This window comes from Colobus angolensis, unplaced genomic scaffold, assembly GCF_000951035.1.
Source record: "Colobus angolensis palliatus isolate OR3802 unplaced genomic scaffold, Cang.pa_1.0 Scaffold2, whole genome shotgun sequence".
NCBI classification, from domain to species: domain Eukaryota; kingdom Metazoa; phylum Chordata; class Mammalia; order Primates; family Cercopithecidae; genus Colobus; species Colobus angolensis.
The window spans coordinates 26452270-26473257 of NW_012115154.1; the positions used below are offsets into that span (position 1 = coordinate 26452270).

A 20988-nucleotide genomic window follows, 5' to 3' on the forward strand; every position below is an offset into this window, starting at 1 on the left:
GGAGGCAGGGGTGGAGGCGGAGGCAGGGGTGGAGGCGCTGGCAGAGGTGAAGGCAGTGGCAGGGGTGGAGGTGATGCCTGGGCTCCCACTCACCAAGGCCAGCCCTGCTGTGGCCACCCCTGAGTCCCCAGTCGGCCACCACAAAGACCAGCCCTGAGTCCCCAACATGACACCATTTCCCGAGGTGATCAGCCAGCCGCCGGGGGCAGGTGGTTCCGCCAGCAGCTTCCCCTGCAGAAGGGGTGGGGAATAGTCCTTGCTGGACTAGAGCTTACTCCAGAGGTGGATTTCCCTTCCCTAGGCGCAGTGTTCCTGGCAGAATTACCATCCGCGGACTCAGAACGCCTTATCCATCACTATGGTGTCCACACAGCACTGCTTCTGACCAAGAGACCTCACTTCACAGCCAAAGAAGGGCAGCAGTGGCCGGTGCTCCGGTAATTCCGGGGTCTTACCATGTTGCCATATATCATTTTTAAATTATCATAATTTTTAAAATTATGTTCTCATCACCCCTGCAGGGACCACCGGCAACAGAAATCTCACAACAACGGCGACAGGCAGAGGCTGATTCTCTCCAGGCCGAGGCACACCTGCTCCGGACCCAGCCAGGCCCAGGTGAGCAGCCGACGCCCGCCTACCGTGCACCAGGCCCAGCTGCGGCCACTGCAGCCTCCCGGCATCTCCTCCCTCAGACACAGGAGGCAACAGGCCTGGGTTCCTCCAAAGCCGGGAGCGGACGATCCCAGCAGGAAGCACCCGTGAGCCCAGCGCCCGGCTGCCATCTGCCCCTTCACCACCGCACTCGCGGACTGGGTCCGTCCCAGCTCCTCTCCACCCAGGAGGAGAAGCAGAGCCCGCGCGGGATCAGTGCGGCAGCCGCCCAGCCCGGCCCACGCCCGCCCTACCTGTGCCGGAGAGTTTCTGCAAAGCCACGCGCAGGCGCTGCAGGGCCACGGGCGACACCTCGTAGCGGTAGAAGTCCATTGCGGGAACCTTCTGGCACCTTCCAAACACTCCATCTGTGGAGGAAGCAGGTAAGACAGAACGAGACGTTTCATCGTCAGGGAGCAGGAAGGTCACTCACATCCTTGCAATGCGTTCGCATCACCTGCCCCGTGAGGTTTCGGGGCGCGGGTCGCCAGAGGGGAGTTAGGACCCGGGAGCGCCCGGAATATGCTGGTTTGTGAAATAAAAACGGAGCATCCCGGAAAACACAAATGCCAAAGTGGACAGAAAGTCCAGCGTGGCTGCAATGTTTTCACTCCGCTTTCCTCCATACCCCCCAACCCTCCTTTCATGTAATTTCACATTTTTTATGTAAAACTTGCTTCTGACCACTCAGTGACAACAAAAAAATAAAGTCAATAACATTCCAGGCCGGTTTTCCAGAAGAAAACAGAAAACCCAGGAAATACAAATATTAATTTGTAGGCGCTCCAAGGTCCGGCAGAGTCTCTCCCGGGCTGCGTGGGAGGCCAGGGCGGCTTCCCAGGCTGCTTTCCGCGGCGCAGGAGAGGCGCCAGGCTGGCGAACGACGTGGGACTAATGGGGCTAATTTATTTAGCTCAATTCCATTTGTCTGAAATGGCAGACTCTGCTCATCAACATCCTTTCCAACCACACCTTCTAATTAATTTAGGCCCTAATTAGTCTTTATTTGGCGAATTGTTCACTTTGAGACAAGCTTCCTGTGGGGTTTCAAACATTCAAATTACTTTCTTTGGTGCACACAAAAGATTAATTCAGGCACTACTGCTTCCACACAGGGCGGCCATCTGCAGCTTCAGGCCGGGCGGAAGGGGAAATGGTCTCTTTTATTGTTCACTACGGTTTCGTCGTGCAGTTTGGCTGAAGAAAGCCATTCAAATGCAACAAGTGTAATTAGCAGAAACACATTTGCCCAGGGCCAGGCTGACGCAGTAATTGCTGGTCTGGTATCACATATATGCTCACGACACGGGGCCGTGTGATTAGCAGAAAATAACCTCGAGTATTGCAAGCGTCTTGCGGGTTTCTATGGGACTTTGCAAAGCCCACAGAATCCGGGAGGCAGCCTGGCAGCTGCGGGCGGCGTACAATGGCGAGGAGACGCCAGGCCTGCGCGGTTTCCCTCCGCACAGCCCGGCCGCGCTGCCTCCTGTCTGAGAGCCGGAGCGAAGTCCCTGCGAGGCCACACACGGGCAGAGGGTTCTGGGGTTCACGCCTGCAGAGCCCAGTCCCCCACCGTCTGGGATGGACGGCCCGCACCACAGGGCGGGAACACAGGCAGATGTGCCCGCTCCTTTGCCTTCCTCAGACAGGAACCCTTCATGCAAGTAGCAGTGGGGAGAAGGGGAGGAGAGAGAAAGGGGCAAAGAGGGAAAATAAGGAATGACTTCAAACATACCTGATATTTGCACTCTACGTTTCAAATGAAAATATCTTGAAAACAGAAAGGCAGCTAGCGGGAACTGGATGGCACGTTGAGATGACCCAGCCCCCGGGATCACAATGCAGAAAACTCTCCTAGGCCTCAGGTCCAAGGCTTCGGGGCCACGGAGGAGGGAGTGAGCCACAGGTGGAAAGAACCAAAAACCAGGTTCCTGGACCCCCAGGCAGGGCCCAAGTCAGTGACCACCTAATCCTAGGCCAGGGCCGGCAGCGTCTTCCCATCCCTGAGGCCACCGGAGGCTCAGAAGCCCAGGACTCCACTCAGCAGCAGTGCCCGCGAGCTGCGCTCCCCACCCTCAGAAGGAAGGCGCTCTTGGCCGGCCCCAGAGCAATGACGGTGCCCGGCTGCCCGCAGCTCTCCCGGCCTCTTGTGCACATTAGAAAATGCACCCCTGGGATGGACGTGTGGCCGGCTCAGGGCATGGCAGAGCCTGGCTGGTCCTGGCCCCACTCAGCCACTCCAGGTGTCTGCACACAGGACTTGGTAATTCGGTACCAAATGTAAGAGAAGCACATCTGAGAGCAGCCAAAGCTTCCCAACATGCGGCAGAGAATCCCTTTCCCAAGCAAGCTCATGAAATCGTTCAGCTTTTCATAAAGAAAAATGGCCCAGGACAATTCCTATCACTTTTGGAACGTTCCAAGCAAACCATTTCTCAAGCGTAACAGCCTCATTCTTTAAATTTTGTTTCTTTCATACAATGTCACAAATATATTTTCAGAATAATATATATTACATTTTCTTGAAAACTGTCTTTTAAACATCTATTTAGAATATATAGAATGTAATGCATAATGTTTGTGCTTTTAAAATCAGTTTTAGCTAATAATTTTAACTACTTGATAGTTGAAATAAATTAACCATTGCTTCTCTATGCCTTAGACTATCCCTGTGCTGAATGCAATGGACACAGACACCATCCCCAGTGCATTGTTAATAGGCTTTATTTTTAGAACAGTTTAGATTACCGCAAAATTGAGTGGAAAGTATGAATATTTTCCATGCATCCTCACACACATACACACACACACAGCCTCCCTCACACACACACAGCCTACCTCACACACAGCGTCACACACACAGCCTCTCACACACGCACACACAGCCTCCCTCACACACACACAGCCTACCTCACACACAGCGTCACACACACAGCCTCTCACACACGCACACACAGCCTCCCTCACACACACAGTCTCCCGACGCTCACGTCCTCGCCACAATGACAATCAGCATAACAGTGACCGCGCCATTTTTCACTCCCAGCAGCCACGGTGGCGTCCCCGTCGCCCGGGTCCTCACTCCCAGCAGCCACGGTGGCGTCCCATCGCCCGCGTCCTCAGCAGCTCTTGGCGGTGTCCCCATCACCCACCTCCTCAGCAGCTCTTGGTGGTGTAGATGTTCTGGTGTTTGGCTGCTGTCATAGGTGCTTATCGGTATCTCATGATTTTTCACCCAATGCATTTTTCAACAATGAAATTCAACATCTCCATATTTAAAGAACTTCATGATATGGGTGTCCTTTATTCTAGTAAATACTCAGCAATAAGGGTTGTTGAAGATGATTGTGACCAGAAGGAAGGAGCCCAGAAGCTCCCACAGATCACGCCCAGGCTCACTGCCACCCTGCTTGATTTTAAGGGTACTGGATTCCCCCAAATATGGATACAGCCTAGTAGTGAAATAGAAAATTAAGGAAATTCCTAAATACATTTGATAGAACCGATTTTTATGTGGCCAGAATTTTGAAAGTATTGCTTTGTTCTTCTGGGTCACTTGGCTAAAAGGCAGGACCCCAAAAGCTCTCTATGAACATACTAGAAAAAAGGACTGGAAAGTGAAATCTCAATCAGGAAGGCATCAGGAGTGATGAGACTCCAGAGTCGGGACGCCAGGGCTGATCCACACAGCAGAGGTGCTGGAGCCAGAGAACCAAAGCTCCCACCAGTCCAGGCTGAACTCCCCCGTCTCAGACGTGGGGCGCAGCCTCTGAAACAATCTCGGGAAGTGGCACACTGAAGTTGCCTCACCACTGACCATTTAATCACCCTGGAAACTACCCAGAGCCCCTAACCCTCAGGCCCCGTCTGTTAGGCAGGGATCTAGACCCGACATGGCGGCGCCACCCGGCGTAGCAGGCCCTTTGTTCGAGACTTCCCTTCCTCCTTGTACACACCCGCAGACTTGCATACGTCAGAGGTTCCGGCTGGGCAACCACACTCCCCCATGACCTGCAGCTCACCTGCATTCCACAAGTTCGTAAACAGCAGTTTCGGTTGACAGTTTCCAAAGACCTCTTCCCTGTGACCCTTACTCAACTCCTACCCTAGTAGTTTCAAGACCCCCTGTTTTGACAACCAGCTTCCCACCTCTCAGGCTATAAGAAGGGCCCTACACTCCTCCCTCAGCGCGACTTCCTCAGCCCATGCCTTTGGACCGAGGAACCTCACCCGCAAGCCCTAATGAAAGGCTATTCTCACTGCCATTTGCCTTGTGTCTTCGTTCCCCGTTTGGCTCCAGCCTCAGTTTACCTTTACACCGTCCTCTGCAGGACTCCTGCCTTCGTATTCTTGGGACGCCGCCAAGACCCCACCTGGGATCTGACCTGGCTCGGGGTCCCCTCATGAACTCTCTTCTACTGACTGTGTTTCCTGCACCATGGCCCTGCACCCCATCGACATAGCCCCATCATCGAAGCCCAGACTGACCCGTCCAGCTCTGCGGTCCTGCGGGCCATGCCGAGCTCCCAGCTGGAAGCACATCGCCGCAGCAGCAGTGGAGGCCTCGGGTGATGGAGCCTGTCCGTGAGACTCTCAGAACCAGGGCCCTGCTCTTTGTCCAGAATGTGCCTTCCATGCACAACCTTGATTCCAAGTCTCACCACTGAGTTCCCATTGGGAGCTGTCTGAAAATCACGGGAGAGGAGAACGGGTTTGCCTGTGAAAACTGGGCTCCCTGTCCACCTGTCCTCAGCTACTGCCGCCATCAAAACACTCATGTGCAAATATATGTATATGTGTGAATTCTTATACAGAAACACGTGCACAGCTCCTAACTCATACACGCACATGTGCACAGCCACTAACATGCTTAACTGCCAAACTTACTGTGCACGCCCAAGGATGCCGCTAGTCCAACATCATCAACCCTTCCAACAAACAGACACTGCCCGTGCCTCTGTGTGGAAACCTAACCCCTAGGCGCTCCTCAATGACGGCTTCATGCCTTCTGCCTCTGTCTTCCCTGCAGCGTTGGGTGCTCTCGTCAACGCAGCTCGTCATTTCTCTCCCCAGCATTGCCTGCGCCTTGCAAAGCCCCTTCCTGTTCTGGGAGCGGGTCAGTGCCATGCCTGCTGCTCAGCTGCCTCCACCCCACACCCTCGTCCCAGGAAAGGCACAGCTCTGCCCTGCATCCCGCTTGCATGGCCAGGCCAGGACAGCTGGGAGACACGCACACAGAAAAAGCGGACACTGCAGGCTCCATACATCAGAGCTTCCAGGATCCTGGGGCAACAGATGTTCACCACTGATGGTTCAGTTATGATTGTGGACAGGCTGCAAAAAAGGGCACGAGAGAACCTGACAGAGGGTGCTGATCTCATCCAGCAGTCAGAGAACGAACAGCGGCCGGCCTGAGGACATCGAGGACACTCCAGGCTGAGGGAGCAGTTCCATGCATGGCAGCACCTGGCCCTGGTGGGCGGCGGGGAGGGAGCAACTCTGTGCATGGCAGCACCCGGCCCTGGTCAGCCCCAGTGGGCAGTGGAGACAAGGCCTTGCAGCTCTGGATCAGGCAGGAGAGGGCACCAAGCTGGTCAAGCCAGTCAAGCAGATCGTGCAGAGCCTGCGGGAATCAGAGGCAGTGGCCTTCATCCCAGGAGCTAGAGGAGGCCAGCTCCACTTGGGTGCTGTTCCAGGCAGGGCAGACTCTTGAATGGGTCTGCATTTTAAAACAGATCTCCCTGGCAAGGGCTGGAGATTGCCAGGAGCCCATGGCGGGTGAACGGGGCAGCCCCACCCAGGGGATCGTGGCTAAGTGAGGATGGAGGTCATGGAGACCAGAGACCTAGATAGACTGGAGCCATTTACGAGGCGAACCTCAGGTCGACACGCATCCTTCTGCCAGCAGCAGCAACCAGGCCCTTCCACACGCTACCGAGCCCATGCACAGACAGGCTCGTGGGGGAGGGGAATATTCTGGGAGATGTTCTGTAGGATGAGTCTTTTTCTGCAACAGAAAGGAAGGCTTCTTGCTGCCCGGGCTGGGAGAGGCAAGACATGGCAGGTGTTCCGTGACAGGAACTCTGCCTGGCCTGGAACTCCGATCTCAGGGACTCAGTGAACCGGGGGGCCTCACATCCCCAGAGTTCTAGGATGCAGCCCCCTTCACTGTGCAGACAAAAGGCTGGACCCCACTGCCTCTGGGACCGGCATGGACAGTGCTAAAGACAGCGAGAGAAGGAACGTCCAGGATGCAGAGCGGTGGATGAACAGGGCCCAGGACAATGGACACAAAAATCTGAGGAGCAAAAGGTTTGCTTAGAAACATTTTTATTAACAATAGTCTAGAATTGGGTGGTCAGTTTCTTCCATTTGAAAGAGAAAATATTGAGCATTTTCTGTTGTTGGATTTTTGGAGAAATAAGAAAAAGAGCTCATTTATCTTGGTCATTTGCTTTAACCAGTGGTCCTTGGAGCACTGTTCCCACAGGCCAAAGTAATTTCGTTCACAAGTGTCACTGTCCCCAAAACACAAACCCAGGCCTAGCGCAGGCCTCCTCCAGGACCAAGCTTCCAGCCCGCTTCTATTCTGAGTCTGTGGGGCTGCATACATCCCTCCACTTACACCACACGTGTGTGTACGTGGTGCACGTATGCACATTCATACCTGCATGCACCAACACACACATTTTCACACACTTCTCCCATGCACGGGACACTCACATACACACACTCACACTCGTATGCACCCACGTGAACATTCCAACATATACGCACACACAGGTGTGCACTCATTTGCATGCACTTGTTTGTGCAAACACACACAGGAGCACATGCACAGTCACACATGTGCAAATGCACACACACGCAAACACCCAGACACACTAACTCATATACAGGGGTACACAAGCGCACATGCACAAACTCACACGCCCACATGCATACACTCACAGTCTCCACATGGACAAGACAGCACCTCACCTCTACCGCCCCAGGACCCCCCTCACCTCTACCACCCTGCAGGACCCCCCTCTCCCTGGTGGCACCATGAGTTCCCAGAAAGCAGGGGTCACAGCTGCAGCCTCTTCACGCCCCCACAGTATCTGGTACAGTGCCTTGTACCCAGTGCAGATTAAAAGGATGTTAGTGAATGACTATAACTGGTGTTTTCCCATTTGTCTAAAAGAAAATGGAGATGTCCGTGGAAGTGTTTAAGACCATCAGCTAGAAGCCTCATTTGTTGAAATCTCACATAGATTTAGAAGTCCTCACCCCCTGGCAATGACCCACTTGGATGAAAGACTCACTGGGCACCAAAGGGGCTGGCAGTGGGGGCTCCCTCGGAGGGGCCGTCATGAGGCTCGGAAGTTCTCAGGTGGCCGTGTGCCTCCGCCCCTTCCCTTACTCTCTCTCTGCACGGGCTCAGAGGGCCCAGTGACCCCCAGCATTTCCATCCCCAGTTCCACACGTGAAGCAGGTGATCCTAGTGGACCTCTGTCTTCAGAGGAAGGGTGGGCTCTGCTGTCCAGGGTGCCCCCAGGGGGTCCGGATGCTTGCAGATGCTGAGCCTCCACTCTCGGGACACCCACAGCACTAGCCCAGAACCATCAGATCGGAGCACCAGAAAGCTGTGAGGTGAACCAGGCGGCTTTGATCCCCCGTGAGCAAAGTGCTCGTGCCACACCTTGCTTAGGTGATATGCCCAGGCCTGCGCTCAACGACATCCTGAGTGACACGTCCAGGCCTGCCCTAGAGGACATCCTAGGAGAAATGGCCCAGAGACTCTCACTGTGCATGTGCTGAGAAATGTCGCTCACTGTGTTACCCCACAATTCTCCACAGAGATCCACAGAGGGTCCCCCAGGCCCCACAGCCAGGACCACCTTCCTTCCACCAAACACCGTGAGCATGACCAGCTCATGGGCAGGGACACCACTTGCTTACAGGCTCCTATGGCACAGATTCCAGTGAACTAACCATCGTCTTTTCCCCTTTTGCTAATATCTTGACCTACTTTTACTTATGTCTTTTTTTAAATATCTCTTATTTATTTATGGAAATATAACAGGACTTGGAAATTAACGAATACAATATGATCACTTAATTTCGTATTTCAAAGGGAGGCAATTAGCTTAGGGCACTGTTTGAAATAAGGGCAACACACATACCCATTCAGTCATTTGTGTAAACAGTGTAACTAAGGTACATGGGATGCACGTAAAAACTGATTTGTCTCAGCTCCCTGGAAACTGTCAGAACAAAGTTCTTGAATTGTGAGCAAGAAGGGATGGGCAGAAAAGGCACCCCAATCGTGAAGCCTTCGCAGATGAGAGGCGTTGGAGGCTGTATTCCAACCAGAAGGGCAGGCGAGAGACGCGGCAAACCACGGGTCAGGCAGAGCCCGGCGGAGCAAGCGCAAGCACGTTCCAGGGCTGGGCAGGGACCGCGACCGTTTCTAGAACTGTCACAAAGCCATCGCTGAGACACACACTCAGGTTTGCAGAATACTGTCCATAGCAAACACCAACGCATCCGCTCATCTGGCTGCCAGATGACCCTGCCCAGACAAAAGCAATGGGCGGCCAGTCTCACGCAGCTCCCTGGGAACACACCTGGGAAGCCCAGGAGGAGAACGCCCTGTTCTCCGGCACTGAACCCAGAGCCTAGAAACAGCAACGTTGCAGGGCTCAGGACGCACCTTCTAGGGAGAACCGGGTCACATCTTGGGCCCCACAGGCTATACCCACCACAGGCCCTGCGTCCGGCAGCCAGGGAGGGAGCGCAGCGGCCTCTGATGAAACAATGGCATCCTGCTATGTTTCTTCAAGCTGGTCTGTCACTCACTCCCTCCCTGCATCCAAACAAGGCGAGGCCCAGAGGCTGCGGTCACCCGGGAGGCCAGTGAGGACCAAGCAGCACCAGTGACCCCTCGTGGCTGCCTCCCTGCAATGCCAGTTCTTCATCGAAGACATGGCTCAGGGGCCTGCTCTGACTCAGGCCTGAAGATGCTGGTGGCAGACTCAGTCGGCCAGAGTGAGGGGCCAAGAGACAAGACACTGCTGCCCAGTACAACAGGAGAATTAATGCACACTTGTACACGTGTGTGCACAATGCACAAGCAACCACGTACACAGACACATTCACACCATGCATAATATATGCACACACACGCAAATATGCAGACACACAACCACACAATGCACACATTCTCACATATACACATATCCTCACACATGCTCCCAGATGCACATTCTCACAGATGTGCACATTCTCACATGCACACATTTTCACACACATGCACGTGCTCACACATTCTCCCACATGCACACATTTTCACGCACATGCACATGCTCACACATTCTCACATGCACATTCTCACATGCACACACATGCATTCTCACATGCACACATGCACGTTTTCAGATGCACATGCACACACATTCTCACATGCACACATTCACACATGCAGGTTTGCACAGAGATGCACACATTCTCACACATGCACACGTTCTCACACACGCACATTCTCATATGCACATTCACGCATTCTCACATGCATACATGCACACGTTCTCACACATGCACACGTACACATTGTCATGCACACGTTCTCACATGCACACACATACACAGTCTCACATGCACACACATGCACACATTCTCTTGCACACGTTTTCACACATGTTCATATTCTCACATGCACACACATGCACATTCTCACATGCACACATTCACACATGTACACGTTCTCACACACACATTCTCACACACGCACATGCACACACTGTATGTTCTCACATGCTCACACATGTACACGCTCTCATACACACACTCGCTACTCACTCACACTCAGAATACCAGAAGGACCCTCGCCAGCCTCGGACAGCCACGCTCCAGGTGTCCTGCTGTACCAGACTAGGTCACTCTTTCATTCTTTCCTGCCTCCCCTTCTGGGGTCCCTCAGGACCCTGCCCCTCTCCCACTGTTGCACAGGGAAGCTGACACTGCCAAAGTACCTTCGATCTGTAAATCCCAGTACCCTGGGACGCTGGAGCTGCCTCTGAAGTTCCCTCCCTACAGGGAGCTGACAGCATTGCCAGGGTTCCCTCGGTCCCACGGGGCTTCGCACAGCAGCACCACAGACGGGGGAGCCCACTGCTCCATCGGGGTCCCCAGGGGTGTGGCGACAAGAATAAAATCTCCCCCGCTATTTTTGGAGAAGGGAGAAGTAATGACAGTTCAGAATCCTGTTGAAAGGAATTCTCCAGAGGGAGAAAAAGCCCTTTATCTGAACTGATCAAGCCCCTGCCACATACATTTCTGCAGGGAAGCTGTGAAAGGGCTGCTGTTCTCAGGGAGTAGAAACTGCTGTCATGGCACACAGTCAAAACTGTTGCAAAAATTCCAAGAGGCCAAAGGTGAATCCTGAGAGACAGCAATGGCTTCTGAGGTCCAAGGAAATAGGCACTGGCTCGCCACACGCCCAGGTCAGATTTAAGAGGCCGTCGATTTGTGGGCTGCGTCCATGGCAGGACTGCTGTGAAGTCTGAGCAGCTTAGTTCTTAATGAAACCCAAAGATAAGCCGAGACCCTATTTCGCTGGAAATTCCTTCATTTTCAAGGATTTGGTACAGTTCAGAGCAGCCACTGACAGGCAGCAGAAGGCAGGGGACAGAGTGACAGTGCCTGGGAGCGGCCAGCACAGCCTATGCATCTGCAGAGCAGCGTAAGGCTCTGCCTGGGGAGGAGCCCCGTGCCCAGGCAGCACCTGCACTCACAGCAGGAGTCTCACTGTCCGGAGAGACCAGCTTCCGTGTGCGACAAGCGGGGCCTCCGTTCCTCCTACTACCCAGGGATTGCAGTGAGGCCTGGGATGGTAAATCCAGGAGATCCCAGCTTCCCTGTGCGACAAGCGGGCCTCCGTGCCTCCCACCACCCAGGGATCCCAGTGAGACCTGGGACGCTAAATCCAGGAGAGGTCACCTTCCCTGTGCGACAAGCGGGGCCTCCGTTCCTCCTACTACCCAGGGATCGCAGTGAGGCCTGGCACGGTAAATCCAGCGGCACACAGCCAGCCCACTGCCCCGGGGGAGGTGCACTACAGAAGTCACAGGTGTCTGAGGGCGTCAGCCGGCAGTACTGAGGGGCCCAGGCACACGCTGGCCAGGTGGGGCAGGGGGAGGCGTGGCAGGTGTGTGGTCCTTCCAGGAGGTAAGGAGCAGGGTAGGAGGGGAGGACAGTGAAGACGGTGCCAAGAACACAGCCAGTCATGCCTCCCTCACTGAGCACCGGCACACCCAGCACTTCCCAGCATTTTACTTCTAAGGATGCTTTAAACCCCCACCCCAAGCCCATGAGGCGGCTCCTCTGTGCAACAGGCTGTGTGCTGAAACCAGCCCCGGGTGCTGGTGTTAGCAGGCGGACGGCTGAGAGGCAGGGAGGTGGAGCCTCGTGGTGGATCAGCACTGTTATGGAGGCGCCAAGGACTGCTCACCCTCCGGCCGCATGAGGACAGGTGAGGAGGCACCATGGATGAGCCAGGAAGGGCCTCGCCGGACACCAGACGTCAACCCTGCCGGGGCCCTGACCTTGGCTTCCAGCCTCCAGAGCTGTGAGAAATCAGTGTCTGCTGCTTCTAAGCCCCCCAGGAGGTGGCACTTTGAGCAGCCTTCATGGACTACGACACTGCGTATTATGATCCCATTTACACCATGTGGAAATTAAGGCACAGAGCGGTTGAGGAACTTGCTCAAAGTCGGCCTGGGAGTCGCACCCCAAGATCTGTCCACATGGTCCCACTTGGCTGCTCTAGGCCGTCCTCTACCGAGCCCTCGTTTTCACTTTGGATTGTGGGTGCATTTGACTGAGAAAACGCGGTCATCATAGTTACATGGAGTGACTGGCAGAGTGTCCGATTCTGCAAACAACTCATCAAATCCTCAGGTCCTTGTACGGTGACTCTCAACATCAGAGCCAACGCCTGCAGACGTCACCCACACACTCAACATAGGAGCCGACGCCCGCAGACGTCACTCACAGACTCACATAAGAGCCAATACCTGCAGACATCACTCACACTCACTCTTGCCATAAGAACCGACGCCCGCAGACGTCACTCACACCCACACACTCAACATAGGAGCCGACGCCCACAGACGTCACTCACACTCACACAGTCAACTCAGCTAATCCTTATAACCCTTAGTGCCATAAACTGTCATGGTCCCCATTCCACATTCAGAAACTAGAGCCCAGAGAGGTTGGGTACCTTGCTGGAGCCCACACAGGAATGGGTAGCTGCAGAAAAGTCTGACTGACACTTAGCATCCACGAGGGAGTTAAGGAAACAGGATGGACCATTCCAGACCACCAGGAGCTCAGGAAACCTCATCACTGCGGTCACTTGAGCCAAGATCTAGAAAAAATTAAGTCCTCGGGGGCTTGAAAAGGGAAGGAGAAAGGCAGGGTGGACAATCGCTGGGTTCTTTTCAGCCAGCACATGCCAGTGACCAGCTCTGCATGGACTTAAGCACCACAGGTGACTCGTTCTCTCCCATGGGTGCCCTGCAAGAGCAACCACTTAGTGTGACCCAGAAACAGGAGAGTCAGCGGCCTCCATGTTCCTCCCCAGTCCCCGAATGTGGCCTGTGGCTGGACACCACGTGCCGCCCAGTGCTGTCTGCAGAAGAGGCAGCATCTCTAGACAGAGGGCTGAGGCCCTGCCGTGGGAATGAACCAGGAATGATCCCCTGGGTGGAGCCACTGATTCTGGGCTATCTGCCCCAGCGGGGAGCTCACCCTGATGGAAGCAGAGAACCACAGAGTGGCAAGTCACTCAGCTCAGGCCAGGCACTGCTGGCTACGACCTCGTAGGTTCATCCCCAAATGCTCAGCTCATGGCTGAGCACCATGAAGAGGGACAAGAACCATCACCCTGCTCAGCCACCTTCACTTCTCCCAGTAAACAGACTCAGAGGCGGAGTGGCCAGTACCAAGCACAAATCACCAACACTCCGTCTGGAGCAGGACTGGGAACAGGAGAATCCTGGTCTTAAGAAACTGGCAATCTAGGTAAAGTCAAGATAAATAGGTGTTTTTTTTAAAAAAAGTGGGGGTGGGGACAATTTAAAAAGCAATTCAGAATAAAATAAAAGAATGTAACCTTCACCTGGCCAACATGGAGAAACCCCATCTCTACTCAAACTACAAAAAATTAGCCGGCAGTGGTGGTGCACGCCTGTCGTCCCAGCTACTTGGGAGGCTGAGGCAGGAGAATCGCTTGAACCCGGGAGGCAGAGGTTGCCGTGAGCCGAGATCGCGCCACTGCACTCCAGCCTGGGCAACAAGAGTGAAATTCCGTCTCAAAAAAAAAAAAAAAAGAAGGTAACCATCAAAATTAAAACTGCTGTGCATCGAAGGACACTATTAGCAGCATGAAAACGCAGCCAGGGAATGGGGACAGATTCGCCCTCATCTATCTGATAAGGGCTTTGTATCCAAAATACATAAAGAACCACGACTCAAAAACAACAGCAAAAAAACAAACAACCTGATTAAAAACGGGTAAAGGCCCTGAGTAGACGTTTCCCCAGAGAAGATGTAGAAATAGCTGAAAGCACAGGGAAGGCGCCCAGCATCACCAGCGTCAGGGAAATGCAAATCAAAACCACGGTGAGACCCACTGCCCGCTCAGCAGGGCGTCTACTATGAGAAAACAAAACGCAACAAAACCAAAAATAACGCATGCGTGCGTGCGAGGACGTGGAGAAACTGGGCCCCTGTGCTCCATGGGCAGGAACGCAACGTGCTGCAGTCGCCGTGGAAAGCACACGGGAAAAATTCGACGTGGAATTAGCAGATGATCCAACAGCCCCACTTCTGGTTTTACACCCGACACCTGCAAGCGGGGCCTGCACAGAGGCTCGGGCAGCCACCCTTGTGGCACACAGGCTGTGGCAGCTGCTCCTGGTGGAATCACAGCCACAATCGAGCTCAGGTGAAGGCTTCCGTGGAGGGTCTAGACTGCATTTCCAGGCATCGGGATGAGTTTAAATTTAGCTCCCAAAGACCAGTGAACAGAGCAATGAACACACACTTCACACCGCCATGCCCCAAGATAAGGCCCAGAAATTCCCATTGGGGGAAAGACAGCCCCTTACATGTCACCCAGACCCCCACACGAAAGGGTCAGACCCCAGCACCTTCCGAAACACAACATGTCCCCCTGCCGAGGAGCCGGCACCTGGGCCCTCAGAAGCTGTGACAACCGGCAGCAAAGGGCAGGGCCTCCCCCAAGAGGAATCCGGGACGGCACAGACTGGGTAGCTCCAGCAATGCCACACCGGCCCCAAGCCAGGCCAGGCTGGGGAAGAGCTGGCTTCAGCAGGAACAAGGCTGTTTAGTAACGAGAAGCAATATGGGAGGGGCTGAGCCATCATCAGGAGCTCTGTCCAACGCGGAGCATTGGCCCCAGTCGCAGGCAGCGGGGACCGTTTCAGGTTTAGGCCTCCCGAAGGGGCAGCTCCTCAACCAAACTGAAGACACATAATTGACTGTTAAAATTAACACTTGCAGCACCTTGCACCGGGTCTTGAATGCTAATTATATTCACCGGCATTTAATATAAGAAACTCCAGAGTCTGGGCTGAAATGACACACAGGAATTTGGAATTGCATAAAACATGCAAAACCAGATTTTTCTAGCCCAAGAATAAAAGAGATATAAAAATGAAAAAGTCCCCACACATAACCCACCAAGAAAGAACAAGTGAGGCTGTGTTGCTGGAGGTGGTCACTGTCCCCAAGCTCAGTCCTGACAGAAAAGATGCTCTGATTTGGAATGTGCAGGAACAGACTCTGGCATCTTTCATCGGTGGGTTTAGGAGAGGGGTCCAGGGGACCCGGGCACTTCACCAGCTCATGCAGCTGTTTCCCTGGGAATCACTGCTGCCCTGTTGGTTTGCACATGACCCTGTCAGTAAGGGAATCGTACTGTGTGAGGTGAGAACCCAGACGCTGATGGACGATGCCCAAAACAGAGCTTTAGGCAGAAGACAGCTTGGACCCAAGGCCTCAGTTACGCCATGGAGGGAATGTATGGTGCGGGCACCCAGACTGCAGTGGGCGGGAGAAATTCTGGACGACGAAATGTGGGTGACGGTCATGTCCACGGCCCCAGCGCTCCCTCTCTGAGGGTGGACCCCGCTGTCTGGGAGCGGTCCTGGCAGGACCCCTACAGCCCACGTGACTGTCTGATGGTCTAGGCCTCTGTCTGCTCAACCCTGACGGCATAAACACCCCTCCCAGCAGAGCCTTGAACCTACAGAAGTCATCTGACTAGACGTTAACAAGGAGAGAAAACCTAACGGGCTGTCTCCTGGCCAACGGGAACACAGGTTTTTTGTCTTCATTTGGGTTTTGTTGTGAGCTACTTTGGTAAGCAGAGCTTTGTCTGGAGAGGGCATGTTCTTATAGGAGGCCACAGAGGGTTTTATGAAGAGTAAGCTTTGGAGGCTCAGGAGGACTTGTATTTTCGAGGGGGATGGAGCAAGAGAAAGAACAAAGGCAAAGGCCACTGGCTTTGGAAGCCCCAGGTAGAAGGGACAGGGTCTTCCACCCCCGTGGAAAATCCTCCTGAAGCTACGAGCTGGGGCCAAAGCTGGTGTGGCAGCAGCAGTCACCCAGAGCTTTCCAATGCTGTCCACTCATCCCAGGTGGGGAAACGGAGGCTGAGGAAGGAAAATGACTTGGTCACACACATTTTATAATTTACAATTGTATATATTTATGGGTGTCCATTTTCACACTGCTATAAAGAACTACCCAAGACTAGGTAATTTATGAAGAAAAGAGAGTTAATTGACTCACAGTCCCACAGGGCTGAGGAGGCCTCAAGAAACTAGTCACGGCAAAAGGCGAAGGAGACTTCTTCACGAGGCGGCAGAAGGAGTGGGGGTGAGGGGAGTGCTACACTTTTAAACCACCAGCTCTCAGGAGAACTCCCTCACTGTCACGAGAACAGCACGACGGAAACCACCCCCATGATCCAGTCGCCTCCCGCCAGGTCCCTCCCCGACACGTGGGGATGACAATTCGAGACGAGATTTGGGTGGGGACACAGCCAAACCGTATCAATGGGTACAAGGCAATGTTACGATTTATGAATACCATGTGGAATAATTAAATCACGCTAGTTAACATATCCGTCACCTCAAATACTTAACCTTTTTGTGGTAAAAACATTTGGGATTTGCTCTCTGAGCAGTTTTGAGATGTACAATGGTCTACTATAATCTTCATCACACTATACAATCGAACTCAAAAACTGCTCCTGAGATTTTGTGCTCCCCAACTGTCATCTCCCCATTTCCTCCACCCCGGCCTCTGGCGACCTCAGTGCTACTCTCTGCTACTACGAGTTCAATTGTTTTCAATTCCACAGATGAGTAAGATCATGCGGTATTTGTCTTTCTGTGCCTGGCTTATTTCACGCAGCATAATGCTCTCCAGTTCCATCCATGATGCTGGAAATCACAGAATTCCCTCTTTTTTAAGACTGAATAGTATCCCACAGTGTCTTTATCCATCCATCTGTCGATGGATGCTTAGGTTGCTGTGTCATGGCTATTATGGACAGTGCTGCAGGAAACATGAGGGTGCAGATCTCTCTTCAACATACTGATTTTACTTCCTTTGGATAAATACTTCATAGTGGGACTGCTAGATGATATGGTAGTTTCAGCTGAGAGGCTTCCATACAGTTCTCCACAATGACTGTACCGATTTATATTCCCACCAATAATGTACAAGAGTTCCCTTTTCGCCACCTCCTCACCAACACTTGCTGTCTTTTTAACGATAGCTGTTCTAACAGGTGTGATGTGACAGCCCATTGTGGTTTTGATCTGCATTTCGCTAATGATTAGCACGGTTCGGCATCTTTTCATATACCTGTTGGCCATTTTTATGTCTTCTTTTGAGAAATGTCTACAGGGTTCTTTACCCATCTTTTAATTGGCTTTTTCATTTTCATGCTATTGAGTTGTTTGAGCTTATTATGTATTTTGGATATTAAGCCCTTATTGGATGCACGGCTTGCAAATATTTTCTCCTAATCCTTAGGTTGTCTGTGCACTCTGCTAACTGTTTTGTTTGCTATGTAGAGCTTTGTATTTGATATAATCCCATTGGTTTATTTTTGCTTTTGTTGCCTGTGCTTTGGGGATCAAATAAAAAAAAATTGTTGCCCAGGATACTGTTATGTAGTTTTTGCCCTATGATTTCTTCTAGTAGTTTTACAGTTTCAGGTGTTAAATTTAAGTCTTTAATCCATTTTGAGTTTGTTTTTGTATATGGTGAGAGATAAGGTCTAATTTCATTCTTCTGCATGTGGATATCCAGTTTTTCTGGCACCATTTATTGAAGACACTGTCCTTTTCCCATTATATGTTCTTGCCACTTTTGTTGAAAATCAATTGAGCATAAATGCATGGATTCATTTCTGGGCTCTCTATTCCATTAGTTGATTTATCTATTTTGTTTTGTTTTGTTGTTGCCAGTACCATGTTGTTTTGGTTATGATAGTTTCACAGTATACTTTGAAATCAGGTGGTGTGATGCCTCCAGCTTTGTTCCTTTGGCTCATGATTGCCTTGGCTATTCAGGGTTTTATGTGGTTCCATATGAATTTTAGGATTGCTTTTCTATTTCTGTAAAAAAACCAATGCCATTGGAATTTTGATAGGGGTTGCATTGAATCTTTAGATCGCTCTAGGTAGTATGGACATTTTAACAATATTAATTATTTCAGTCCATGAACATGGGATACCTTCTATTTATTTGTCTTGTCTTCCATTTCTTTCACCATCTCATAGTTTTCAGTGTACAAGTTTCACCATCTGGGTTAAATTAATTCCTGTCTATTGCAGTCACACGTTTTTTCAGTGGTAGCTCTCGCCTTCTTGAGTGAACCATGGAGGTTGTGGCATTTGCCTGTCAAGGGCCTTCCCTTCCTGGCGGGTGCTCCCCTCCACTGTTGGAGTATCCTAGGAAGGTTGTCAGTCCCTAAACCTGCTCCCTGGCAGCCCAGGAGCCACAAGAACATCCTACTCCCTGCCCCGTCACTGGTCAGGTGCAGGCCCTGGTCCATTCCAAACCACAGTCCCCTCCCTCATGCTTTTCTCTGGTGGAAGATTCTCTCTTTTCACGTGGATTGGTTGCCAAGCCCTGTGAACAGGGGTGAACAGGTGGACAAGCCGCCATCCCAACACCACACAAAGAGAGATAAACTGGAGACAAAAGCAGCCGGGAGATGCTGCAGATCCCGGCAACTGTGCCAAAGCCACCCTGGGGTCCCCATTCACAGCCCCAGAGCCACCCTGGGGTCCCCGTTCACAGCCCCAGAGCCACCCTGGGGTCCCCGTTCACAGTCCACTATGCCCCACATGGGTCTGTGTTGGCTTCCGTCACTTGCAAACCTGAGTGCTGAGCTGGGCCAGACCCCCAACACCTGGGGTCCTTCCCTCCATCACAGTCTCCACGCTCAGTTGTGAGGTGTGGCAATGGCCGCGGGCCTGAACCCTAACCACCACGCTCAGTTGTGAGGTGTGGCAATGGCCGCGGGCCTGAACCCTAACCACCACGCTCAGTTGTGAGGTGTGGCAATGGCCGCGGGCCTGAACCCTAACCACCACAGCATAAGACTTCTCAAAGAGACCATCAGTGTGTCTCCTGCCCCCAAAAGGTGAACAGTTCTGGGATGCTGATCCCCACTGACTCATTCCAGCTGCCATCCTGGACACACAGTCTAAGCCCAGCTGCTGCTGTCCGGACGACTCACACGCTGTACCTGCTTTCCTTCGTTGCTCACGCAGCAGCCGACACAGTCACTAAAAACTCCCATTTGTGAAAGCAAGTGGCCTTTTAAGGAATGCTAAAACATTAGGGCACTTTAGCCAAGTTTCTTACTACACGAAACATGGTTACCTACGAGTGAAATGGCAGAAAGAATGACCTTATTAATGCCTCATCCTTCTCGAGGGCAAGAGAGCGTAACTCAACAACTCCACGTGAACACTTGCCCTGGCATGCGGGCAGCCGGGCCAGTCCACAGCCAGTCACAGCCCCACGGGAGGAGCCTTCTGAGGGACAGAAATCATTTTCATTCACAGGGGCTCAAACTCTGACCATTAGAAGAGCTGGTCACTACAAAGGTAGTAGTACAGGCAGTGCTGAGAAGAAAGTGCAGAGTGCTCCCTCCCTGACCTCCCACTCCCAACCCAGCTGCCCTGCTGCCTGCTCCCCTCCTGACTGCTCCCCTCCTGTCTGCTCCCCTCCTGTCTGCTCCCCTCCTGACCGCTCCCCTTCTGTCCACTCCCCTCCTGTCCACTCCCCTCCTGTCCACTCCCCTCCTGACTGCTCCCTTCCTGTCCACTCCCCTCCTGTCCACTCCCTTCCTGTCCACTCCCCTTCTGACCGCTCCCCTCCTCTCCACTCCCCTCCTCTCCACTCCCCTCCTGTCCGCTCCCCTCCTCTCCACTCCCCTCCTGTCCGCTCCCCTCCTTGTCAGCTCCCCTCCTGACCGCTCCCCTCCTCTCCACTCCCCTCCTCTCCACTCCCCTCCTGTCCGCTCCCCTCCTGTCCACTCCCCTCCTGTCCGCTCCCCTCCTGTCCACTCCCTTCCTGTCCACTCCCCTCCTGACTGCTCCCCTTCTGTCCGCTCCCCTCCTTGTCACTCCCCTCCTGACCACTCCCCTCCTTCCGCTCCCCTCCTTGTCAGCTCCCCCCCTGTCCACTCCCCTCCTGTCTGCTCCCTTCCCTGACAACCCACTCCCAGCCCAGCTCCCCTCCTGACCACTCTGCTCCTGTCCGCTCCCCTCCTGGCCAGCTACCCTGGAGCAAACTTACACAAGCACACTGCAGGACCCAAGGATCAGCTTCAACGGGCATTTTCCAGAAATGCATTAGAATGGCTCCTTCACCCTCTTGTGATGATGGCTGGACCCTGAGATGGGTCAGGCCCCTGCCATGCTGCAGCTGATTCGTGGCTGTATTAAACTTCTTATTGCCCCCTGAAGGTAAGGTCAGGCAGCAGAAGCATCATTCAGCTAGGAATAGAAGGCTCTGGGCCCCACACATTTCAGAGAGGCGTAATTGGGATAGGCCAGTATTGGTAATCCTGAGTACAATATTGATTCACAAAAACAAATCACACCTGAGCCTCAAAGCTCTTAGCCATTCCCTGCAAAGAAAACTCTCTTTTAGTATTACCAAATATAGCTTTCAATCCCTTGAATCTAAATGTTTCAGGTGAGAGCAGAAATAGATTTTCGAATG

General features: G+C 52.8%; 1 protein-coding gene across 1 annotated transcript in view; it reads right to left on the reverse strand.

Annotated features, from left to right (window-relative positions):
* PTPRN2 (protein tyrosine phosphatase, receptor type, N polypeptide 2) overlaps positions 1-20988 on the reverse strand; it is a 789125-nt gene that overhangs the window by 729529 nt on the left and 38608 nt on the right. The window contains exon 2 of the mRNA XM_011941545.1: positions 909-1022. Within this exon, the coding sequence (XP_011796935.1) occupies positions 909-1022 (114 nt within the window). The remainder of the gene's footprint in view (positions 1-908; positions 1023-20988) is intronic.